General features: G+C 31.6%; 1 protein-coding gene across 1 annotated transcript in view; it reads left to right on the top strand.

The window, feature by feature from the left end:
• Positions 1-13,508, top strand: part of LOC137622154 (uncharacterized) — a 40,076-nt gene extending 26,568 nt beyond the window's left edge. Inside the window, exon 6 of the mRNA XM_068352590.1 lies at positions 13,278-13,508. Within this exon, the coding sequence (XP_068208691.1) occupies positions 13,278-13,508 (231 nt within the window). The remainder of the gene's footprint in view (positions 1-13,277) is intronic.
• Positions 13,509-16,295: the final 2,787 nt, after the last annotated feature.

Genomic DNA, 16,295 nt, shown 5'->3' with positions numbered 1-16,295 from the left:
ATTGCCTAGTTTCTGATTTTTACAACGGTTTCCACTTAACACCGTTACAAAATATTTTCCATTTTGTATTTTCAAGCATATCGTTACTAAACTATTAATTACTAATTATAAATGTGGTTACGTTTCATGAACATAAATCCTGTATATTACGTTGATCCTGATGAAAACTTTATTGATCTTGTGGACACATCTGATTTTTTTTTTTTTTTTTTTTTTTTTTTTTTTTTGTAAATATTACACTACTGACACATTTAATGATACTCTCCCTAATCATATGCGGCAATGCCTTTCATTAATAAGCTTTAATATTCGAAGTTTCAAGGAAAACCATGAATTTGTCTTCATAGTATTGACTAAAATACTGCATGAATTATCTTCCTGGATATGATGCGTGCCACAATTATCGGGAAGGTCGGAGGGGCGGCGGTGTGAACATTTTCGTTAAAGACTTTCTTGAGTTTCAACCTCTTGATGAGTTCTTCAACATTTCTACTGATAATTTTGAAAGTGTCGGTGTAACGCTTTCTATACCAAATTCATCCCTTAACACTCAAGGCCAATAGTATTGGCCTTGTTAAAACTAATCTTAGGTATCTATAGACGTCCAGGAGGTGACGGAAATGTATTTTTCGACTCGTTAGAGGCAGTGCTAAGAAATCCAGGTATCTCCCTTGTGAATACAATTGTCACTTACAGTATATGTGGGAAGGGGAGAGCGAGACCACCCGGAGACTCATAAACAATGCGATCTCTTGACTTCCGCCCGTCAATAATTAGACCAACAAGAGTCGGTTCGAATGACTCGCTGTCTTGTATCGACCATAATTGGGCCAATAATAATCTTGTTAGTAATAGTCAAAGTCAAAGTCAAAGTCAAAAACCTTTATTCCGTTATAAAATGGTTATTCTGTTACATAACAATATAAATTATTTACATAAAATTCGCAATAATTGGATTGTAAAAATCTAGGATATATATACATTCAAGTAAAATCTAAAAAATATTGCTTAAGTTTCTTTTTGAATAAATCAGAACTAACATTTATACATTTTCTTATTTCCAGAGGTAGTTTGTTCCAGCAAGCTGGGCCCCTTATTGCCATTGCGCGTGAACCCAAATCCGTTCGATAGCTGTCTACATATAGATTTTCATTCTGTCTGGTTAATGCATTCCTACAATTACCAACTGTAGGAAATGTGTATAGCCAGTTGGGATATTCTTTTCTCAAACTTTTAAAAACAAAAACACAAACATCGTACATGCACTTTTCTTTTCATTTTATCCACTTTAATTGCTGGAGGGTTGGGGTGATGTGATCGGGTTTTTTCACCCCAATAACGGCTACTCTACCTGCAAAGTTTTGGATTTTTTTAGCTTTTTCCATGTGCATATCATTAGTTGACCCCCATATCTTAATACAGTAGTTTATTACACTCAAGACCAGACTTTCCACTATCAAAGCTCGAGTAGTATCATCAAAGTAATCTTTTATTCTACTTAGATACATTAGAATGCCACTAACTTTTCTACTCAGCTCGTCAATGTGAGTACTGAATGTCATGTACCTGTCCATGTGTAGACCTAGATTTTTTACATGTTGACTTATCTTTACTTCATCACCATCGCATTTTATTATAATGTCATCTGGAATTTTGCTAATAGACTGTGAGCTACCCACAAACATGCACTGTGTTTTAGTGGCATTTAATAATAGCCCTTTTCTTAGAAAATATTTCTTAATTTTGAGCAATATTAGTTCAGCCCTTTTAATCAAGCCATCTAAATTTTCTATTTGATCAGCCAAAAGAACTTGTGTGTCATCAGCATATTGAATTAGCAGGCAGTTTTCTATGTATTTAATCATGTCATTAACGTAGACTAAAAATAGAATTGGACCTAGGACAGATCCCTGTGGCACTCCAAATTCAACCTTTTCAATGCAAGAATTTACGTCTCCTAATCTAACTACCTGACTTCTATCCCTCAAGTAATCGTGAAACCAGAACGTATCAATGTAATGTTCCTTAAGAGATTTACACAATTCATCATGGTTGACACTATCAAATGCCTTTGATAGGTCGCATAAAATTAATATGGAAACTTTTTTCTATCAATATTTTTATAAATTTCATTTGTTAATTTCATCAAAGCTGTTTCTGTTGATAAACCTTTACGGAATCCATGCTGAGTGTTAGAAATCAAATTATTTTTTTTTCTAGATGTTCCATTAACTGATTACATACAATCTTTTCTATTACTTTCGATATTACTGGGAGGATAGAAACAGGTCTATAATTACCAGGGTCGTCCTTGTCTCCTTTCTTGTGAAGAGGGTCTACGAGGGGTTGTTTCCAAATAGAAGGCTATTTCCCAGTTACAATCGATGTATTTATGATAACCGAAAACTAGTAGGAATACCATCCGTTCCGTAAGCATTACTATTATTCAAACTCTTAACTGTTAATATTATTGTTTCTACTGTAACTGGTTGCGGTCTAAACAATCTTATATTGTTGCCAAAATTATTTTGAGTGTTTCTAATATCTTCATTTTCGTACTTTTGTAGAATTTCCTGCGTTTTATCATAAGTTATTTTTCCTACATTAGCAAAGTATTGGTTAAATTGATCTGCTCTAGCTTTTGGGTTGTCGTATTCAATCTTTTTATTTGTTTTAGTAGATACAATATTATTCATAATTTTCCATGTTTCTCTGCGAGATTTACTTTTCTTGATCTTGTCTTTGTTATAATAAGCTTTGGCAGTACGCATCTTCGAATTGATGAGTTTTTTCATTTCCTTATACGAATTGTTCAGATTTTCATCATGTCTATTCTGTTTAAGCCTTTCTTGCATTTTGTCCCTTTCAATCATACTGTTTTTGAGATCATTGTCTATCCAAGGTGCACTGGGTCTCCTTATTTCCTTCGTGGTTATTGGGGCACATTTATCTAAGGCACTATTATATACTTCACTGAAAATTCCTGTTTGAATGTCTGTGTCATCAGTATGCATGATTGTATCTAAAATTATATTGTGGTCTAGCAATGTATTGCACAAAAAATCTGCAGAATAATATTTTAAACACCTAGAGGTTACCATGACTGGTTTACGCTTTGGCTTTTTAATATCTATGATAAATGAAATATGTTCATGGTCAGCTACAATACTTGGATTTACCTCGATTTTAATGACACTTTCCTGCTTGTTTGTTATTAACACGTCTAGTAGTGTGGATGAGATGGGGCTAACTCTAGTAGGTTTATTAATCATTTGATTTAATTTGGTGACTCTTAAAATATTATGTATCTTTGCTGAACCTAACATCAAATCATCATTTAGATCACCTATTACATAAATTGATTTATTCTTTAGAGAAACCATTCTCAGACATTCCAAAATATAGTTAAAAGTATCATTTGAAGCATGCGGATGTCTATACAAGCAACCAATGATAACAGAAGGTAGCTTACGAGATTGTACAGAGAGCCAAACCTCTTCTACCCCCTCTACTCTTTGAACATTAAGATTACAAATATTAACAGAAAGATTATTTTTTACATAAATACAACAACCTCCACCTCTTCCTTTGTCACATCTATATATTGTATAATTAGGAAATTCAATGAGTGAATCGACAACATTCGGGGTTAACCAAGTCTCAGTTAAACATAATACATCAATATTTCTGTTTAAGAGCATTAATTCAATTTCACATATCTTACTAAGGAGAGACTGTACATTCAAATATTCTACACACAAAAGATCGTTTTTATGGAGTCACACGATTAGCTATCCCAGTACCAATGTCCGGGACGAGCACTTCTTGTGTGATAACTGCCTCTTGATGGAAGAGGCGGGAAGTCATATTCCCACATATCCGCTCGTGACCAGTTGGATATTCTTAGCAGATATCACAGATCATTTCCCAATTCTCTGTAGTCTTTTAATGCCTATATTAAACAACGTAGACACAAAAATAAAAATGCAATTCAGAGATATGAGCGAAGTGAATGACAGGAAATTCACGGAACTCCTCGGGGGTAAAGACTGGTCCGAATAGGGTCAAGCCTCATTAGATCCAAGGTCCTTTAATGGGATTAAAGGACCTTGATTAGATCCTCACCTGAGTGCGGCCTCCTTTACGGATAAAATGGACAATTTTTTTTTCAGTGAATGCTTTCCTCGAAAAACAAAATATGTAAGTGTTAAAAGATTGGCGAATAAGTGGCTCTCCAAAGGGCTACTTAAATCAATTAACATTAAACATAATCTGTATCGAAGAATGAAATTGGGTGATTATAGTGCCCTAACTATTGTAATATGTTGCTTACATTAATTCGCGCGGCAAAGAAAAAATATTTTGATAGTACTTTTGATCAACTCCGAAAGGATGCTAAAAAATCCTGGGATCTCATAAACTCGTCCCTCAGGCCTGGCAAGAAAAAGCGCATGTCACTGAGAAAACTCATCTGTCGTAACGACGAAACTATTACTGACAGCCAACAGATTGCAAATACTTTTAATCTTCATTTCTCTACAATCGGCATTACTCTCCGAGATGCCCTGCCTCAAAATAATCATTTATATTTCCATTCCTACTTGCCTCCTTCAAATCAGCAGTCTATTTATTTGACCCCGTCTTCTCCGCTTGAGGTAATCAATATTATAAGAAATTAAAGAAGACACAAGCAAATATTAATTCTCCCCCTGCTAAACTATATAAGAATAATGCTAGTTTACTTGCCATTCCGATATCCTTGTTGTTCAACCGTTGTATTGCCTCTGGCATTTATCCTGACATTTTTAAAATAGCTGCATTACTGTGTTACATAAGTCTGGTGATAAATCGGATGTTAATGACTATAGACCAGTAAGTTGCCTTCCCTTATTGAATAAAATTTTTGAAAAATTATTATACAATCGACTCTACTCTTTCTTTATTAGATGTAATATCTTTTCTACCTGTCAGTATGGCTTCCTGCGTGGCTTCAGTACAAGTGATGCTGTTAATGATCTAGAAAATATCTGCAATGCGATGAATAAAAAGGAATACCTTGGTGCGGTCTTTTTAGATTTGAGTAAAGCCTTTGACACTGTGTCTCATGCTGCGCTTCTTAAAAAGCTCGAACATTATGGAATACGTGAAAATGCATTACTCTTACTAAAATCCTACTTATCTAGTCGAAAACAATTTGTGACCCTTGATGGCCATCTCTCAGAGGTTATGGATGTCAAAATAGGCGTTCCCTAGGGATCAGTCCTAGGCCCGTTATTTTTCGCCGCCTATATCAATGATCTACCTCGGTCAGTTGGTAGGTTAAGCTCCATACTCTTTGCCGATGACACTACGCTTCACTTTAGACATGAAAATATCTACTCCCTCTGTGGTACACTAACCGCTGATTTAACTCATGTAAAAAAAACTGGCTACTAGCAAATAAGTTAACCTTAAATGAAAGAAAGAATATTTCATAGTCTTTTCTTTGCGTAGAGTTCCAGATAACATAAGGGTTGCTATAGGTCATCACACTCTTGACCAGAGGTCCAGTGGTAGATATTAGGGATATTTCTTGATAATAAACTAACTTTCTGTGAGCATGTTAATATGACAGTTAATAAGATTGCCAAAGTAATGGGTATCATATATAGATTAAAAGAGTATTTCCCCTTATATATTATAAAACAATTGTATCACTCGTTAGTATCTCCTCACCTAAATTACAGCATTACGGCATGGGGGAGTAGTAGTAGAAACGTCCTGCAACCGTTAATTATAATTCAAAAAAAGACTAGTAAGATCATAAGCTCCAGTGATTACTTAGCTCATACATCGCCACTCTTCCGGTCGCTCTCAATATTGAAACTGGACACTTATAAGCTTTCCTTAATGAATATGATGTTTCAAACACTTATATTAAACAAATTTCCAGATTTAAGACGAAAAATAATTCAGGAACAATCCGTTCATCCATATGGAACAAGAAATTCAAACTTAACTCTTCCTTTCATATGTATCAATCGTATCTATATCAAGGTATCAAACATTGGAATACTCTGCCCGCTTATCTAAAGGTATCGCTTGGCGTTCGATCTTTTGAGAAATCATATACAATATTCTTGTTATCTGGGTACTAAAGCTGTGTTAATAAATATTTGTACTTGCCTACCTAACCATAATGCAAGTATCAGTTTCACTGTTTAGAATATTCTTATTTGTAAAACTAATTCTTTTACTGAATTTTTGCTTAATATCTACAATTTTTAAATGTATGTACCATTAGTTTCATATACCACCCTTCTTTATTACATAAACATACATTTCATTTGTTTTTAGGCTAAGAATCTCATTTATATGTATTTATGTATATATATATATATATATATATATATATATATATATATATATATATATATATATACTTATGTATATGTATGTGTACATTTTGTATATCTATATTAATATTTTTTTTTCTTAATTGATGATATTATTTTAGTTGTATTATTGCACGAAGAGCTCTGCACCACATGGGCTTGGACTGAGTCTTTTTTGTAAATCTTTTGTATGTAAATATTTTTTGTCCAATAAACATTATTATTATTATTATCATTATTATTAGTATTATTATTATTATCATTATTATTATTATTATTATTATTATTATCATAAAATTTGATACAATCATAACATACCTTGATTACAATATCATTTATTGTCAAAATTCCACATGAAAAATATTACGTTGAATTAGAAAAAACTTTGGTTTAGTTTCTACTGATCAGGCCTCATGTCAGCAAGGATCAATGACCAAGGGCACCAACAGAAATGATAAACAGTTGTAGCTTGACTGATAAATAATAATAATATTAATAATAAACAATTAAAGCGAGTTTGTATCCCTTAGTTGTTTCAGACAAAAGGACAGTCAGAAAATAAAACAAGAGAGAGAGAGAGAGAGAGAGAGAGAGAGAGAGAGAGAGAGAGAGAGAGAGAGAGAGAGAGAGAGAGAGCGCATGAGGTTGACGATTTACGCTTTCGTGATTTGCGAAAGATTACCCGTCACAAAAACTTGCAATCTCCTGCAAGAAAGCGAAAGTGCTAATCCGGCCACACGCCAACACGAATCTGGTCGGTTCATCTAAGATTCACGCTTATGCACCGTATCATTCCTTATTTATTGATATGTATGTATATATACATATATATATATATATATATATATATATATATATATATATATATATATATATATATATATATATATATATATATATATATATATATGTGTGTATATATATATATGTATATATATATGTATATATATATATATATACATATATATATATATATATATATATATATATATATATATATATATATATATATATATATATATATATATATATATATATATACACACAGTATATACTGTACAGTATATATATATATATATATATATATATATATATATATATATATATATACATATATATATATATATGTGTGCGTGTGTGTGTATATACTATACCGTATATATAAGTATATACTATATAATTACAAGAATACTATGACGAACTGCAAGGTGTAATTGATGGGATCCCAGAGTATATGAAAATTGTAATTGGTGACTTCAGTGCTAAAGTTGGAAAGAATGATCAAGGTATAGAGAGTGTGATGGGTGATGATGGTTTTGGCGAAGTTGCAAATGAAAATGGAGCACACTTTATAAGTTTTTGTTCAACAAATAATCTACTTATTAGAGGTACTCTTTTCCAGCACAAGGACATCCATATATATACATGGACTTCACCATGTGGCAATTACAAAAATCAAATAGACCGCATAGACATTAATAAAGAGAGAAGGAGGACTCTGACAAATGTAAGAAGTTATAGAAGAGCAGGTATTGGTAGTGATCACTGAAAAGACTCAACATAAATGTAAATAGAATACCTAGGTTTGATACAATTAAGCTTCTAGAAGATGAGCACAGTAGAATGTAGAAATCGACTTGCAGTCTTAGAGACTTTAAGAGACAAAGAACAGACAAATAATGAAAAATGGTGTGGTATTAAGAACATATATCAGTCAGATAGTAGTGAAGTTTTGGGACATGCAGTTTCTAGGTGAATACCATGAATATCAAATGATATTTAGGATACTATAAAAAGGAGACAAAGACAGAAATTGATTGTTGAAAATTTTCGAGGAAGTAATGAAAATTACAAGGTAGAGCATATTAAGTATTCCAGTATTGATAGTGAAGTCTAAAGAAAAGCCAGAAGAGAATATTTAGACAGTAAAGCAGATGAGGCTGACAAAGCTATGAACTCAGGGATTGGCTATGGTGTAAGAATTGCTCATAGAATTATTAAAGAAGAATCAGCATATTCTCATCAAAAAGAGAGATGGATCTGTTATAACAATAGAAGATGAAGAAAGGCAACGTTAGATCGAATACTTTAGTGAGGTCATGAATAGAAGATATGAAGGGAATAATTGAATTGATATACCTGAAGCTGATGAACACCTTGATGTGCACATGATGAATTCAGTCTGTTTGAAGTCGAAGCTATCATTAAAAAACTCAGAAGATGGAAAACTCCTGGATACGATGGAATAACGGCTGAGATCATTTTGGCAAAAAAATAAGGGACTCCCTGAATACTTACAAGATTATATAGTAGAATGTGGCGTAAAGAGGAAAATCCTGATGAATGGGAGCTAAGAGTGTTTGATAAAATGGCAAAAAAAGATCTGACTAATTGCAATAATTACAGAGGCCTTTCACAATTACGTCAGTTATCATGAAAATATACAGTATGCTCATTCTAAAGAAAATAGAGAGAAAGATTGATGAAAAGCTGAGATGATGAGCAAGCAGGATTTAGAAAAGGTAAAAGTTGTACTGAGCAACTTTTCATATTAAGATATGTAGTTCAACAATGTGTAGAATATAGAAATCCATTTTTGTTAGCATTTGTAGACTATGAAAAAGTCTATGATAGTATGCACCGGCCAATTTTGTGGAGAGTCACACGTTATTATGGAGTTCCTTTTGAATATGTAAATTTGATTAAGTCTATTCATGAGCATAGCAAGTGCAAAGCTAAGGTTAGTGGAGTCCTATCAAATGAATTTCCAGTGAACAGTGGAGTACTACTATCTTGTTTATTCTCCTCATTGATTTTGTAATACAGAAAGGTTGAGGATGGTGAAGAAGGATTGGGCTGGATTGGTAACAGGAAATTAGCTAACCTAGTGTATGCTGATGATGTTGTTCTTATTAGCAGAACACCACAGAAATTGCAAAGATTGCTTACCAGATTGCATGAAATGTCACACGAGGTTAGGCTTAAGATAAATAGAAGCAAGACAGAGATAATTAGAACGGAATATGCAATGGAAGATGAAATATCATTGGAAGGAGAAAGAATTAATGAGGTGGAATCATTTCAATATTTAGGAACTATAATCTCTAACACAGGATCTTTAGAATTGGAGTTTAGTGAAAGATTGAAAAAAGCAAACCAGACCATGGCTAGGTTAAGTAAAATTTGAAAATAAAATTGCCTGAAATTACATATAAAACTCAGGCTATATATCAGTTTAGTGAGATCGGTGTTACTGTATGGGCATTAGTCGTGGTAAAACAATGAAACAATATCCAACAGATTTTGTAGATTTGAGAACAAAGCCCTCAGAAGGATATTGGGAGTTAAATGGCAGGACAGGATTAGAAATAAAACGATAAGAGAGATTACTCGAGTGCCATATATGGATGAGATCATGGTGAAGTGGTTTAGGCATGTTCTTCGCATTCCCTAAGAAAGGTTAGTTCACCAAACTCTCAACTGGGCTCCACAAGGCACTAGAAGAGTTCAAAGACCCAGGCCTACATGGCTGAGGACTGTGAAGTGTGAAGTAGATGATGAATGGTGAAGTATTGATTTTAAAGCTCAAGATAGAGGCGATTGGCGGAATCTAACAGAGGCCCTTTGCCTCAATAGGCTTAGGAGATGATGATGATGATCCTATAAACATATATATATATATATATATATATATATATATATATATATATATATATATATATATATACACTGTATATATATATATATATATATATATATATATATATATATATATATATATATATATATATATATATATATAAATAAATATAGACATATATATATGTATATATACATATAAATATATATATATATATATATATATATATATATATATATATATATATATACATATATATATATATATATATATATATATATATATATATATATATACGGCTGGCAAATTACATAATCTCCTGAGCTCCAAACTCACCTGCTTATTTTTACATAAGTCTGTGATACTTGAAACTATGCAACTCCCAGATGGCAATATATAAAAACACTGAATATCCAAAGATCCAAACAAAACTCGGTGATTATTTAATTGGAACTATTCAAAAACATCTTAATTTAATTCTTAAACAGGGATTAAGAGCAAGCACTGTTAAGAAATATGGGTGATTGAAAAATATACACACTTTACAAAAATAAATATATTCTATAAAAAGTTACAACACTAATCCAAAAAGGATTTATACCAAAATTAAATTACTCGTAATATTAAATCTGAAGAAAACCTTAAACTAAGACAATAGGAAACATTACCTTAAAAAAATTATACAAACACTTGTTTCACTAAAAATTAATTTATAAAAATATTTAATCTTGATAATTAATGAAAATAGTTAACTCTTTAACACTCTAATGAGTATATACTAAATGAAATTTACATAATTATGACTGATACATTTACGTTTTTTGGCTCACACGAGGCTTCCAAACAGATAAGCAGAATAAATACACTTCACTGTTTTAACCTAAACTCACTGGGCCAGTCACAAAAATTTATGTTAAACAAGTATTTATATTAATACAATACTCTTGAAATATCTGTCAATGGATTCATTAATGTCTGGACACTTTATATACAGTATATATTGGATAGAAATTGTTAATCACGTTTGAGGGGGCGCACTCTTAACGCACTTCAGAGGAGAGAGACAAACTTTGGCTCTTTCAAAGGGATAGGCTTGATCTCTTCTGCTGCTTACGATTTCCTAGGGGCATATATATATTGACTTAAAACTTCTAGATTATTCTAAATAGATCATTCTCGTAACTTGGGGGCAAGGCCTAGCAGCGCCAAAGTTGTCAACTCATCAAGTAGCAGACGAATACCAATGCAAAAGCGATCAACTCTCTCTCTCAGCTAACTCTGCGAAACATTAAAAATTAGAGTAAATCTATTTCCAGAAATTTCATGTACTTTCTAACCACGTGGTAAATATAAGAATTGTGTAATCTCTCGTATTCATACCTCGTTTGGTTCGTACAGCAAACCTAAAACGAGTTTATATAAGACCTTGTAACACAATATGTGAAATAAAAAGTAAATTCTTAAAAATAACGTAAATTTACATACACTGACTTGAATGAAAAATACAATAAAATGAATGATGAAAGTTTTTTGTAATTTACATACAATTACTTGAACCTACATGAGAGGAACTCATTTTACGAGCTGGCTATACATCTCTTAAATACATAAATGAAATACATGAATAAAATATTTACTATATTCTAGACCAGCTTCGTAAGAATATATATATATATATATATATATATATATATATATATATATATATATATATATATATATATATATATATATATACAATGAATGTGTATATGTATGTATATAAAGAACATGATAAATTTGAAGAGAATCCTCTTCATTCCCTTTTTTTTACTTTATCCCATCTTCTTTATTAGTCCACTCGAAATCATTATTGATTTTCATCCTTAAAGAAACTATAATAAACGAATATCCATATTCACTATTGTTTCTGAAAAGATTTCGTTGAATCTAATCACCACAAATCAACCTGAATTATTCATAGAAATGACAATATATCAAAGTTATATCTAAAATTATTTATACTTTACAAAGGCAAACGAATTCTACATGTCTCTATTCATAGGTTATTAATGAAACATCTATTTCAATGTTGTTACTGTTCTTGAAATATATTATCTTAATTGTTAATTACTTCTCTTGTAGTTTATTTATTTCCTTATTCCCTTTCCTCACTGCGCTATTTATCCCTGCGCTTATAACATCCTGATTTTCCAGGATAATAATAATAATAATAATAATAATAATAATAATAATAATAATAATAATAATAATAATAAATCTGACAACAAAAATCTCCATTGATCCGTATCCAAAGAAGGGCAATTTGAATGTTGAAGAGAGGGTTGATATTGTATTATTTCATGATTTTCCAAAATCAATACATCTGTATAATTTTACTTTTAAATGACGCAAATGTCAACAGCGTCCTTATCATCATCATCACCATCATCAGGTTACCAAATTCAGTTACGTCTCTTGACCTACTTCTCCAAAACTAACTATCGGTTCCTTTCTCTTATTTTCGTCGGTGGTAACCTTAATTGTTTAATTGAGTTAAGAGTTAAAACTTCAATGGTGTACAGGTTTTACAGTTGCTCATATAACGACTTCAAACTTTCTGATTTTTTGCCTTGAATAACAACATTAACACCAGAAATGAGCCATGATACGTCAACGAAGGTTGTCTAAGGCCACAGTTGCCACTGCATTCCCAATCACCTCTCAGGAACATTAATTAGAATCTATGGCACAATAAATTAATTACTATACCTTCATTATTTTTCATATTCCACAGGTGAAGTTGTTCTTCAAGTGAATCAAGATTTATCATATATCCACCAAATCAACCAAATAATAATAATATGAGAGTGCACTCGGGCACTCTATTCTATCTTATTTTTCTTCCTCTTGTTTTGTTGAAGTTTTTTATAGTTTATATATGAAAAAACATTTTTCAATGTTATTACTGGCTTCAAAGTATCTTATTTAAATTATTCATTACTTCTCTCGTTATTTATTTATTTCCTTGTTACCTTTCCTCACTGGGCTATTTTTCCTGGAGCCCTTAGGCTTAAAGCATACTGCTTTCCAACTAGGTAATAATAATAATAATAATAATAATAATAATAATAATAATAATAATAATCCTGGTGAAAACAAATGAAGCTTTTTGTACTTATTCCCATTCACCAAACCAACCTACCTCCAGATAACTAATTCCTAAGAACTACTTTCCCATATTCAAATACATCTTCATAACTCGCTTCCCCGATTATTTCCAGCCTCGTATCGTACGGGTCTCGAAGCTCCGCCGTCGGAGCGTCGCCCTCGAGTTGCCCAAGCCTGCGGAGGACGATGCCCCTCGGGAGGAGGCCGAGTGGGTCGAGTGGAGGAGGGTGCACGACAGAGTCACAAATTGGTTGACTGACAATTCCCAAGTGGAGGCTGATGAGTCCCATGTCATCGCCATGCTTATGGAGACGGATCAGAAGAAGAGCATCTTTCTGAAATAGATGTTTTATTCATATCTCTCTCTCTCTCTCTCTCTCTCTCTCTCTCTCTCTCTATATATATATATATATATATATATATATATATATATATATATATACATATATATATATATATATATATATATATATATATATATATATAATATATATATATATATATATATATATATATATATATATATACATAAAATATATATGTATATTTATATATGTATATATATATATGTGTGTGTGCGTGTGTGTTTACTTATATATATATATATATATATATATATATATATATATATATATATATATGCATATATATACATACACATACATATATATATACTGTATATATACTTGCATATAAATATACATATATGTATATATATGTGTGTGTTTATAAATATTTCTATGTGCATATATATATATATATATATATATATATATATATATATACACTGTATATATATATATATATATATATATATATATATATATATATATATATATATATATATATATATATATATATATATATATATATATATATTCTGTATAAATATATATATATATATATATATATATATATATATATATATATAATATTTATAATGCCTATCTATCTATCTGTCTATCTACTGTATATGTGTCATTATTTAATATTTGAGAAAGTATTAATCTATGAAAGAGAATGTATCATTCTTTTAGTCTATATATCTATAATGATACATATATCATCTCACTTCTTTTACACAAGTATGAAGAATGTGTCCAGCAAACAATAAATGCATCAATCTCTCTCTCTCTCTCTCTCTCTCTCTCTCTCTCTCTCTCTCTCTCTCTGGTGGATGTACGAGGTGCCTCACACAGAGGGACCTGGGCGAACCCAAACATAGAATAAGGCTTTCTCTCTCTCTCTCTCTCTCTCTCTCTCTCTCTCTCTCTCTCTCTCTCTCTCTCTCTCTCTCTCTCTCTCTCCATGTCTCAAGCTAACAAATCAGCTAGCATTACTGAATATAAGATTTGAATAAATTGTTCTCTTCCTCAAAACGCCTTTGTTATTAGAAGAATTTTTTTTTTTTAGGTAGCTATGTCAAGGCTATGCCAGTCTATAATTCTCAATTATATGATCATGTTATACTGTAGTTTGTGACAGCAGGACTCTATGTTAATGTACATGATGAATATATATTACGCATGTATAATTCTTTCATTTTTGATACACGAGTACACACACAAAAAGAAGAAAGTCCAACTCAGCCAAACACGAAATAAAAAAAGAAAAGAAAAATAATACAAGACAAAAAATATGCAACAAATAATTAATAGCATAATGAATAAAAAAAAAAAAAAGAAGATATAAATAGATAAATAAATAATGCCCAGAAGAGAAGGCATACGTTTCTCGTTAACGTAATGACGATTTAAAGTCTTATAATAAAAACGAGAAGAAGAAGACAACAACAAACAAAAGAAAATTATAAATCGAACTTTAAAAGAAACAAAAGATAAATTGAAGTTGTTTTTTAACCGGAAAATCCGGCTTAGCACCAAAACTGCGTAGTGGGGGACTTGGAATATCTTGCACATTTACGCTCCAAGATGGACAAGCGCTTAATTCACATACGCACGAATACACATACTGTATCTATCTATTATTATTATTATTATTATTATTATTATTACTATCCAAGCTACAACCCTAATTGGAAAAGCAAGATGCTATAAGCCCAGGGGCTCCAATAGGGAAAAATAGCCCAGTGAGGAAAGGAAATAAGGAAATAAATAACTGAAGAGAACAAATTAACAATAAATCATTCTAAAAAAAGTAATGTCAAAAGAGATATATCATATATAAACTATTACCAACGTCAACAACAAATATGTCATATATAAACTATAAAAAGACTCATGTCCGCCTGGTCAACAAAAAAGTATTTGCTCCAACTTTGAACTTTTGAAGTTCTACTGATTCAACAACCCGATTAGGAAGATCATTCCACAACTTGGTAACAGCTGGAATAAAACTTCTAGAGTACTGCGTAGTATTGAGTCTTATGATTGAGAAGGCCTGGCTATTAGAATTAACTGCCTGCCTAGTATTACGAACAGGATAGAATTGTCCAGGGAGATCTGAATGTAAAGGATGGTCAGAGTTATGAAAAATCTTATGCAACATGCATAATGAACTAATTGAACGACGGTGCCAGAGATTAATATCTAGATCAGGAATAAGAAATTTAATAGACCGTAAGTTTCTGTCCAACAAATTAAGATGAGAATCAGCAGCTGAAGACCAGACAGGAGAACAATACTCAAAACAAGGTAGAATAAAAGAATTAAAACACTTCTTCAGAATAGATTGATCACCGAATATCTTAAAAGACTTTCTCAATAAGCCAATTTTTTGTGCAATTGAAGAAGACACAGACCTTATATGTTTCTCAAAAGTAAATTTGCTGTCGAGAATCACACCTAAAATTTTGAAAGAGTCATACAAATTTAAAGAAACATTATCAATACTGAGATCCGGATGTTGAGGAGCCACCGTCCTTGACCTACTTACAATCATACTTTGAGTTTTGTTAGGATTCAACTTCATACCCCATAATTTGCACCATGCACTAATTTTAGCTAAATCTCTATTAAGGGATTCACCAACCCCAGATCTACATTCAGGGGATGGAATTGATGCAAAGAGAGTAGCATCATCTGCATATGCAACAAGCTTATTTTCTAGGCCAAACCACATGTCATGTGTATATAGTATGAAAAGTAATGGGCCAAGAACACTACCCTGTG

This window comes from Palaemon carinicauda, chromosome 29 (genome assembly GCF_036898095.1).
Source record: "Palaemon carinicauda isolate YSFRI2023 chromosome 29, ASM3689809v2, whole genome shotgun sequence".
In the NCBI taxonomy this organism is placed as follows: Eukaryota; Metazoa; Arthropoda; class Malacostraca; order Decapoda; family Palaemonidae; genus Palaemon; species Palaemon carinicauda.
The sequence above is the reverse complement of the archived record's forward strand: the minus strand, read 5'-3'. Positions and strand labels throughout refer to the sequence as shown.